The sequence below is a fragment of the Montipora foliosa genome, chromosome 13 (genome assembly GCF_036669935.1).
Source record: "Montipora foliosa isolate CH-2021 chromosome 13, ASM3666993v2, whole genome shotgun sequence".
In the NCBI taxonomy this organism is placed as follows: Eukaryota; Metazoa; Cnidaria; class Anthozoa; order Scleractinia; family Acroporidae; genus Montipora; species Montipora foliosa.
This window is the reverse complement of record NC_090881.1, coordinates 26,059,239-26,070,755: the sequence shown is the minus strand read 5'-3', so window position 1 is coordinate 26,070,755 and position 11,517 is coordinate 26,059,239. Positions and strand designations below refer to the sequence as shown.

At 39.1% G+C, this 11,517-nt stretch overlaps 1 protein-coding gene across 6 annotated transcripts in view; it reads right to left on the bottom strand.

Moving 5' to 3' along the window:
- Positions 1 to 3,058: 3,058 nt before the first annotated feature.
- The window catches only part of LOC137983054 (A disintegrin and metalloproteinase with thrombospondin motifs 6-like), a 47,802-nt gene continuing 39,343 nt past the window's right edge, over positions 3,059 to 11,517 (bottom strand). For all 6 annotated transcript variants that reach the window (XM_068830217.1, XM_068830218.1, XM_068830216.1 and 3 more), the window contains 3 exons: positions 11,013 to 11,300; positions 3,547 to 3,876; positions 3,059 to 3,235 (listed from right to left, as the gene is read on the bottom strand). In XM_068830217.1, coding sequence (XP_068686318.1) covers positions 3,551 to 3,876; positions 11,013 to 11,300 — 614 coding nt within the window. In that variant the 3' untranslated portion in view covers positions 3,059 to 3,235; positions 3,547 to 3,550. The remainder of the gene's footprint in view (positions 3,236 to 3,546; positions 3,877 to 11,012; positions 11,301 to 11,517) is intronic.

Here is an 11,517-nt window from a genome sequence, read left to right as displayed (position 1 = left end):
GCACTACTAAAATGCCGCGGCCTTCCTCTTAGCAACTGAATTAAAGAGCCAATCAAATGGAGCCTTTGTATTTCGTACTGGATCTCAGAGTCAACCCTTTAGCTAGGAGAGTTATTAATAGAACGCGTCTCGTAGGAAGGAGAGTGGGGGGGGGAGGAGTTTCGAGGTTAAAAGAATCAAAACAGAGCTCTGACAGTGCTATTGTTTTACGTCATATAACCCAACAAACATCACACTGGAACCAACGCATCACACTGGAAATGTTTTCGCGTTTCGCCGTGGAATTATGACACTTTCCGAGGGAAAAAGTCGTTCTAAAAATAAATACAGACTTAATTATTAGAGGGTAATGTGAAGTGCTAGTTTTCTACTCATGCAAACCATGTGAGCGTTAGCCCTACTAATGGAAATCGTGGGCCCGCGCAAGGACAGAGGAAAACTCTGACCAGGGTGGGAATTGAATTCCATTAGTAGGGCTAACGCTCACATGCTTCATATGGGTAGAGAACTAGCACTTCCCATTACCCTTTAATAGTTAAGTCTGTTGAAATATAAGTGCTGCACGGCCAACGTTTGCAAAAACGTAACCCTTCCTTGTACTTAAAATAAATATACTCGGGAAAGGCTTGCCTCAAGGGGTAAGTGTAGATATAGAGGCTCCATTTCATGGGCTCCTGCTGAAGTATAAAGTTTTTTTGTTAAATCGAGTTTGGACCGGGCACGTCCTGGTTGCAGTCTTCTTGAAGGGTAGGTTTTATTGCGGACACACTCATGATTTCCGGTACAGATTCCAACACATCAGTCTCTTTTAATCTCTTGGCATGGGTCGCACTTGGCAAATCTTTGCCGGAATTTGTTTACTTTGCGGTGGAAATCTGTCATCGCGGGCCTTTGCCTAGTGCGACCCCAGGTTTTTCGCTTCGGCAAAAACTTTGCGAATCGGCAAAACATCAAATACGCCGTAGTGCTTGGGTGGGGCAGGCAGATTTTCGCAAAGTCGAGCCAAACAATGAGAATCACAGTGGTAACTGTCAACGCTTGTCAGTGTAACATGAAAAACGATACGCGCGGGAAGTTCAGTTCTAGTTCGCGGTTTAAAATACGGTTAAATGAAGTTCTTGTGACTCGAAGCTGCTGACGAAAAAATTCCCCTGGTACTGATATGTCGTAGTTGTGTAGATCAAACCACGACTCTAACGAGCGGAGAACTGACCAGGTATATGGTGATCGAGCTATCCTTCGTCGACGTCGATGTCTTCCTCTGATCATGGCCGCAGTTAAAACAGTAAAACATTCCTCTGCCCATCGTTCGTAAATCAAGCGAAAGACAACAAACTGCTGTAGGTTAAGCTGAATGAACAGAAGGAGAATCAGCGTAATAACTATGAGCACTCCTTCCACGGGACGCATACTTTTTTCTTTTTAGACCGCGATTGACATCATGCCTTTCGAAAGCACATTGGTAAACGACGTGGTATCTAGTATCTGGTTACTGACAATTATCTCCCTAGTGCGACCCGCTGTTTCTATCTAAAAGTTTTCCTTTCCGGTTGCGGTTTCAAATTTTTGTGGTTTTTTAGCCGGCAAAGATTAAAACTTTTCCCAAGTGCGACCCATACCTAAGCAGGAAGTTGTTCTTGTTTTGACCCTTCCTTGACACTTAGATGAACACTGTGACAAACCGTCAGTAGACTTTGAGAATGTCCATGTCGCCGAATAGCTGCCCATGCAAAGGCTGTCATATTAACCTGATTCAGAGCTTTGCGTGTTATGATAGTTCTTAGTAATACAGAGACAAAACTATAGAATGATTGTTGGTCAAAGGAGAAAGCACTTTTCGTCATAATTTCTTTTTTTGTCTTAAGCTTCGAAATGGGGAAAAATACTTGATTCCGATTGGTGGTTGTTTTTCCTCCTGCTTAGCCTAAACACGCGTTGATAGCAATGAGTTGGTTACCTGCTCGCTTGATGGGGAAACCTCTTTATGAAAAAATGTACTTTTTCATCAAAACGCGAGGTGCTGCAGAAGAATTTGGAGCTACGGTGATAGCTTAAGTAAGGTTGCGAATTTAGAAGGCTGCAGTTAAGGTTTCTCCGTTGAGGGAAAATATAGTTATTCAAGTTTATCATGTTCGGGATAGTTTCAACAAGCTTAAATTGCTCTAAGAAAACTCGCTTTCGATTCGAATTCGTAAGTGAATTGTTAAAAACGTAAATACTTGTCAGTATAGAGTCGAATAGAGGACTTGAATGTGAAGTAACGTTGGAAACACAACGGTACGTTAGTTGTAGCAAGACTGAAAAGTTATCATTCGGACAATGTTCATCTCGGCGATCAAAACTGTAGAAACTACCTTATTCATGTTAGTCTTACTGCTGATCATCATCCTTGGAAAGTTACCCGGTGGACAGTCAATTTTGTTGCAGCCTCTCGTCACAAGTTCGGATGGTTGGCTTCTGTGCACTTCAAATCGGGCACGATGATAAAGTGTTTTCTAGTCACTTGCTCACGATCTGACTAAAGACAAAAAAAAGCATGCATGTGCCGTACATCCGTATTATCGAACGTAACGCGGCTTGATGTCTTTGATGAAAATCGCGTATCGCCCCGCCAAGAAGACCATCAAATAAAGGTAAAATGGAATAAAAAAAATCACAGGAATTTCAACCTTGCAAGCTATTACAAAAAAACTTTTGCATTTGGTTGTTCTTAGAAAAGCTACAAGGTCCGATTGAAAATTCGAAATTGATTAAAAAATTAAGACGATTTGCGACGCAACTGGGGTAAAAACATACTGATCTCGAATATAGAGAATGGAAGGAAATTGGGGCATAATACTTCTAAAAAAAGACATTCAGTTTTGGAGTGGCCGTATGTATACAGATTTTCATGATCATAGTGTTTCTTAGTCGGTGTAAGTAACGTTAGTTTCACTGGTATGTGGCTTCGTTAATTTGGCTTAAATGTATCTGTATACATAGCTTCAGACATTTCTGTCGACATAACTTTGAATTGTCACATATTGTGCAACAGGTTTAAATCTCATTAAGAGTACAATTTATACTGGTTCAGGACTTTAATTATTCTATGATAGCTACAACGATGTTCAATATAGTCTTTTATCATCGTGATATCCATATGTTTAGCTTAGAAAAGGGACAACTGTTCATCCCGTCACTACGCATGTCCGTGTGTTCTGTTCATCTTATTCCGGAATGCCCACGAACAGCCAACCTGTGAATGCACAACGAAGCCAGGAACAATTTCAGCTTTATAATTAAGCTTTACGATAAGCTACTCTGGTACCAAACTGTGCATGTTAGCCTCTTTATCAAGCGCCTGAGTTATGCTTTTCACGATCATGACGTACATGATCGGTGATAATGATCATGAAGGAGTTGATGACGATGATAGTGCATCATCACCGGTTAAAGAGATCATCGTTAAATAGAAATGCGTGTTTAACCAATGAAAGGAAGAAATTTTGCAAATTGTGAACACATGGCTATTTAGAGTTATCTTTTAAAAGTTCTCTGTACCCTTACCATGTCATTCTTTAAACTTGTACACAAAGTTTGACCATTGTCTACCAACTCCAGCCCAACAGTATTTGACTTCCTTGTCACTATAAGGCCTGGAACCGTATTTATTGTGATTCGTTAGACCATCATATCCCGAGTAGCATTCCCCATAGAATTGAAGAGCAAATACTTTAAGTTTAGGATCCCTTGCTTTTGTTTTGCGTGCGCACGTGTCAATGGTCTTGGACATATCGTTCCAGCTGATGCGCCCTCTTAAATTGGTGATGAGTATTGGCAGTGATCGATCGTCGCCTCTGTCTTCGTAGCAACCTAACGGTTCATATTGACGATCATCTGTACAAGGTTTAAATGAAGCATATTTAAAAGGGAAAACAAAGTTAAGGTTAAATTGATGAGATAAATTGAAGTCAGATTGTAATTGAGCGAGACATAATTAATGGTAACAGTTGATTTCAAATAAAATATCGAAGAGCAGAGTAGTGTAACAAATAAGAGGTAGCATCTTGATCACACGCATTACTGCGTTAATGAGGCAATATCCCTATGGCTCCCGGTAATGGGGGTAGGGAACCACGACTAAATTAAATTAAATTATTTTTCCTTTTGCTTCTTTCTCCCGAAAAAATAAAACGTATGGAATGGTTTTTGCGTCCGTAGGATGTATAAGACAAATAGACGATAGATGAAGGAAAACGGGAAACAGTCGTTCCTCCGTGAAGGCCTACCTAAAAGGTTAAGCCGAACTATTTTATCACCTAAGAGAGTTTCCAACAATATGAAATCTCTTGGAAAACTTGCCGCAAAGTGATGTTCCACGGTGTAGCGCTTTTTCCCTCTCCTCTCAGACACTATCATTTAGCCATGCTTGTGGCACAGTAAGAACTAGCTGAAGACATAATCATTGGAAAGAGACTTCGAGTCTTCGACAGCAGTCGACCTATTAATAGGGCCCTTTAGGTCGGAGAGCGAGGACGACTGAGAGTACGAGTCTTCCGTTCTGAGCACGCGCACTTCGTAAAATGTCGGCCTCCGAACCTCATGCGCATGCTCAGCACAAAAAACTCGTATTCGTAGTCGACCCGAACACAGCGTTCTGTTGTGATTGTAGTGTTAGCATCGACAATCTGGTTTCGAAAGCTCATCAACCTGATTCTGAAAGCTTTGTCCTTTTTTTTCTGAGCGACGTAGCAACCAATTTGTTGGTACCTTGGTACTGGATCTGACCGTGAATAAACATAACAAAATGTGGGAGATCGTTACCTCGTTTGAGACTGATGCTAGCATTTGAAATGTGGACTAGGTCCTTGCATTGATATATATATATATATATATATATATATATATATATATATATAGTAAGAGAAAATGAACTAGTTCTCGTTCATATATTCGATCTACAGATCTGTTTCGTGGGAGTGTATCCCACTCGTCAGGACCTAGATGACAATGTTAATTCCTGGGTTTTTATATACCATTCCCTTGAAATTACAATAATTAGGTGTTTTTTAGTAAAAATTTGTTTGCATGCCTACAAGTGTTCGCAAGTTCTGCTCTTTTGTTGAGGGTGGCAAGCTCTTGTTTACATATAATGTAAAACTTTTCTAGCGTGCACAATTTGCATCTTTTGGTTGCATTAGAGTATGCCTGTGCCTTATCAAGAATTTTCCATCTGATCGTGTAATCTACTCCCGCTTCCTTTAACTGCCACACATGCTTGCTGAGCTCAGTTTGGTTGCTGTATACTTCATTTCTAAATGATTGTTTGTGATTGGCAAATCTAGACTTAAAGTACTACTGTGACGAAATTTGAATCTTCCCTATCGAAGCCATTTTGGCACATAAACACGTAGTCTGTACGAGAAGAAGAATGCTGTTTACCATTTTCAAATATCTCTTTTTGTTCTGGAGATATTCAAGTTTTTTTAATATGCAAATTAGCCAAGTGATGACGTCATAAACCCTACCAAATTTTGATCAAGTATAATGGAGAAAGATATCTCAGCCAATTTGTATCAGAAATACTTGGTTCTTTGCACTAAGATTCTAGTAAATGTGTTCCACAATATGAGCATACCATTTTTGTTACCATGGCAACATACTGGGTTCCAGACTTCCCTGATATTAAAAGCTTTGCAGACCACCTTTGGCGTTCTGTTTTGATATTTGCAAATGGTGCCTCATCTGCATGATCCTGCCAGCATATAAAGATGTTAGGTCGAGTTTGTGGCCTTGGTAAATGTATTTCTAGCCTGAGATCACTAAAGTATTGAAATCAGGTTGGAGGGGACTGGAAAAGAGTGAGTTGCCATGGGAACCAATTTCTTTACAGTCGTAGGTGTGTTGCCTTAGGAACTATCAGCTCACCAAGTTTCAATGGTCTCTGTTGCAAATTGACCGAGATAGCTCTATTTATATTCTTGATGTTCTACTGGGTTGGGTGAATGACGTCATCAGCCTTCTCATTTGCATATTTAACACATTTTTCAAACTTAAATATCTCTGGAACCAATGCAGATATTTCCAAACGGTAAACAGCGTTTTTAATGTTTCATGGTACTCTATGTGATAAACCAAAAAACTCAAGGGATAAAAATTTGATCACAGTAGCACTTTAAAGTCTGTGTCGGTTAAACCCACGTAGCATTCACTCCCCTGCTCTGTTGTTACGATGGCTTGGTATACGATGCCCTTAGTAAGGCACTAAAAACCCACGAATTAACATTGTCATCTAGGTCCTGACGAGTGGGATACACTCCCACGAAACAGATCTGTAGATCGAATATATGAACGAAAACTAGTTCATTTTCTCTTACTAGACGAAGCTCCAATATTGTCGAGCACTCTTGAGGAAAAATCGGGTGACATATCCAGTGTTTGTTTGTGTGTATATATATATATATAATTAAACCCCTGAAGAGTGAAGCGATTCACGAAACAGGCTTGTCGGGAAATGTAGTTGCGTCCTTCTTTCCTCTTAAAATATTTATTCCGCTCTGCTTCAACGTATTGAGCACTGTTCCACGAGAAAATCGACTTACAGACCCCCTATATATATATTTTTGAATTAACAAGGCTGGAAATCCAACGATTTATATATAGATATATATATATATATATATATATATATATATATATATATAAATATAGTTAAGTGTACGTAAGGAAAAGCGACGAAGAGACAAACTCTTGACTGTTCTGGACGAAGTTTAATACGACGTTTCGGCCGTTCGGCCTTCTTCAGGTTAAAAATTAAAAACTAAAAAAACTATTTACAATGAGTGCAAATCACAAAAACAGCAGCTTATATATACTGAGCAGAAATATTGAAATTAAGGAAACGAAACAAAACAAAGGTCAAAGCTACAAGGTGACATGGATTTGACAGTCAAAGACAAATAAAGAACTATAACAAAGGTCTAAACTCCAAGGTGACATAGATTTAACAATGAAAAACAAATAAAGAACTATAGGTGGCATATCGATAAAAATGCATCGTATTGGGAAAATGTCAACTCACAACTACTCAATTGTAGTAATTCATGCGGTGTTTCGATCTAGATTCCCGCCTTTTATTAAGACCATGAGGATTAAGGGTAAATAATTGCGCAGTCCAATAGGCCTCCCTAGTGAGTAACAATTGTTCAAGATGTAAAGAATTTTCAAAAGACCTAATTTGTTCGATAATGATGAAATTGATTTGTGAAATTTCATGTTCAGAGTTATTATAGTGGATAGCCAATTCACAAGTTCTTTTGTTCTTCAGCATGTTCGACTTGTGGTTACGGAATCTTACTTTAAATTCAGTCGAGGTGGAGCCCACATATTGCAGGTTGCATTTGGCACAAGTGGCCAAATAAATAACATTTTGCGATGAACAAGAAAGTTTTTGTTGAATGGAATAATGACGACCAGTAGCTGAACTTTGAAATTTTGAAGCTTGAATTAAATAATTTTTACAAAGATCGCATTTCTTATTGCATTTTGAACAACCCCCATTTTCTTCTCTTTGATTTCTACAAGAGGTTACTTGAAATTTGGTTCTAGATTCGTTGTCCTCAGTCAACAAGAATACCAAAATAAGATACTAGGGCAGCTTAATAATGATTTGCATTGTGACAGCATAGATTCCGACCCAACACTTTACCATTTTGGTTAAGGAATGGAGTCGTAAGTGGTTTCCTGAGGGGCAGATTAGCCAGGAGATTGCTACGTGGGTTGTAAATCTGGAACCAAAACCGGGAGTGGCATTTGGGAATGTCAAAACACACAAACGTGACAACCCACTTCGGCTTATTACATCCTGTTGCGGTACAGCAATTGAACGGCTTTCTGCTTTCACATAATTCTACCTCAAACCTCTTTCACAGAGTCTTCCATCCTTTGTGAAGGATTCCACGGATTTTATCAACAAATTAGAAGATTTGAATGCAAAAGGCCCATTCCCTGAGGGGTCCCTCTTTGTGTCTTGGGATGTAGTGTCAATGTTTCCAAACATTGACAACAATCTAGGTATTTCAGCAGTTAGAAAGGCACTTAATTCCAGATCTGATAACATTCCTTCCACTGATTGCTTAGTTGAAGCCGTTGAAATTTGTCTCAGGGTAAATAATTGCCAGTTTGCTGGTCAGAGCTTTGTTCAAAAACACGGTACGGCCATGGGACCTAAAAACGCTTGCAGTTATGCAGATCTAGCGATGGGCATCATCGACGAGAAAGCCAAATTTGAGGGTAGCTTGAGACCTATGCTTTGGTGGAGATACAGGGACGATATTTTTGACCTCTGGACTCAGGGTTTACCTAAATTATTGGAATTCACTAATTATATCAATGATTTGTACCCTACTATTAAATTCGAATTGGTTTACTCCGAAAGTCATTTGAATGTCCTTGATCTCACGTTGCATTTTTGTAACGGGTTTATTAGTACTGATGTTTATGCTAAACCCACCGATAGCCACCTCTATCTACCTTTTTCGAGTTCACATCCCTCACATTGCAAAAGAGCAGTCCCCTTTGGGGTAGCTTTAAGAATCAAACGCAATTGTTCTACCAACGACTTTCTTCAAAATAGGTGTAAGGAATACATAGGATATTTGAAATCTCAAAATTATCCGGCGGAGCTTGTCGATAAACAGTTCGACAAAGCTCTCAGTATATCAAGATCTGAACTTTTGAGCAAAAAGGTCAAACCAGATAAGAAAGTTTTTCCACTGGTGCTTGACTACAATCCAATTTTGCCAGATATCCAAAAAGTCATTAAAAATCACTTTCATCTATTGCAATCTTCACCAAAACTCAAAGAAATTTTTCCGTCCAAGTCAATTTTTCCCGCTTATCGTAGAACAAAAAATCTTAAGGAGTTTTTAGCGCCATCCAAATTTCAAGTAACCTCTTGTAGAAATCAAAGAGAAGAAAATGGGGGTTGTTCAAAATGCAATAAGAAATGCGATCTTTGTAAAAATTATTTAATTCAAGCTTCAAAATTTCAAAGTTCAGCTACTGGTCGTCATTATTCCATTCAACAAAAACTTTCTTGTTCATCGCAAAATGTTATTTATTTGGCCACTTGTGCCAAATGCAACCTGCAATATGTGGGCTCCACCTCGACTGAATTTAAAGTAAGATTCCGTAACCACAAGTCGAACATGCTGAAGAACAAAAGAACTTGTGAATTGGCTATCCACTATAATAACTCTGAACATGAAATTTCACAAATCAATTTCATCATTATCGAACAAATTAGGTCTTTTGAAAATTCTTTACATCTTGAACAATTGTTACTCACTAGGGAGGCCTATTGGACTGCGCAATTATTTACCCTTAATCCTCATGGTCTTAATAAAAGGCGGGAATCTAGATCGAAACACCGCATGAATTACTACAATTGAGTAGTTGTGAGTTGACATTTTCCCAATACGATGCATTTTTATCGATATGCCACCTATAGTTCTTTATTTGTTTTTCGTTGTGAAATCTATGTCACCTTGGAGTTTAGACCTTTGTTATAGTTCTTTATTTGTCTTTGACTGTCAAATCCATGTCACCTTGTAGCTTTGACCTTTGTTTTGTTTCGTTTCCTTAATTTCAATATTTCTGCTCTGTATATATAAGCTGCTGTTTTTGTGATTTGCACTCATTGTAAATAGTTTTTTTAGTTTTTAATTTTTAACCTGAAGAAGGCCGAACGGCCGAAACGTCGTATTAAACTTCGTCCAGAACAGTCAAGAGTTTGTCTCTTCGTCGCTTTTTCTTACGTACACTTAACTACAAATTCGCGTCGAGACATTGTATCCTGTGGATCCTCTTACTGGGAGTTCATCGTTAGGTCAACCAACCGTACACTGCTCTCTCTCTCTCTCTCTATATATATATATATATATATATAGAGAGAGAGAGAGAGAGAGAGAGAGAGAGAGAGAGAGAGAGAGAAAGTGTAGGAGAGAAACCCTGACAATGCACACCCCAAATAATCATATTTTTAACTGAATAAATGTGTGAAAGAAAATTTGCCCTGAGCGGGATTTGAACTCACGTCCCCCCATTACTAGTCGGGTGTGATCACCACTACACCATCAGATCAACCATGCTGGCAACACAGCCATCGAAGATGTGATTTACGTGGTTTAAGGCGTGGGCCTCCCGGGAAATTTTCTTTCGAGGTGACAAAGTAGGGGAGCCTATAACTTCACTTGAAACCCAACTAAGGATCAACTTGATGATACACGACCGTAGTCAACTTAGCGGATGACAAGGAAGGATCCTAGAAGGATACAGGCTAATTAATTAAGTGAAGTTATAGGCTCCCCTACTTTGTCACCTCGAAAGAAAATTTCCCGGGAGGCCCACGCCTTAAACCACGTAAATCACATCTTCGATGGCTGTGTTGCCAGCATGGTTGTCATGATGGTGTAGTGGTGATCACACCCGACTAGTAATGGGGGGACGTGGGTTCAAATCCCGCTCAGGGCAAATTTTCTTTCACACATTTATTCAGTTTTATATATATATATATATATATATATATATATATATATATTATGAAGATATATATATATATATATATATATATATATATATATTATGAAGATTGGCTTACCAACGGTGATGTGTGTGTGTGTGTTACAAGACCAACATTTGAAAAAACCGTACCCCTTCTCATTACTTACTAGAAACAGTGAATAATTGCGTTTCTGGGTAAACAGCTTATTTTGGGTAACCATCCGCACCAGTTAATCATGGAAAAATTGAAACAAACCAATCAGAAGCTCAAGCAGTAAATAATTGGATTTGACTTGCCTTTCATTGGTTGTATTGTTGAAGGGGCTCTCGATTATTGGTTAATCATGTAGCGTGGTCATGGTCATGTTAGACCATGCAATCATGAAAGTAATCGCAAAGTGACGTTTGACGCTTATGTGCTGCGTTCCTCTCTATGACCAATCAAACCTCATGTTATTGAAGTAACTCACCAAAGGTGTAAACATACATCACTCCATTACGTCCAACCCCATTAACACAATTTTGTTCTCTCGTTGTTCCGTGCTTAAAGTAGTTCTTGCCGGCATCAGGTCCAGAGAAACACCTGCCATTCGATCCTAAGGCAAAAAATCTGTATCCTTTTTCCTGGGCAAGGTCAGCGCATTTGACGATGGTGGGATCTGTGTTTTTGGGGTCGAATCCATTCCTTAGATCTCGTAACAAGGCTATCCCGCCGCGGCTCTTGCGAAAGAAACAGGCAATACCATAGTAAGGTGAAACTGCGAAGGTAAATAAATAAATACAAAGAACGAGGTAAAGCGTGAAAATAGTAGGCAGTGCTGTAAAGTGGAGTGAAACTTACTGATTGAGTTCAAATTGTGAGGGTTCAGATGTCGAAAATGTCCGCGGGAAAAAAATTCCGTCGGAAAAATATGCAGCACTTTTGACAAGCCTCAAACAAGCGTACACGTTCTCATTTTTCAACGCCTGTGGTCA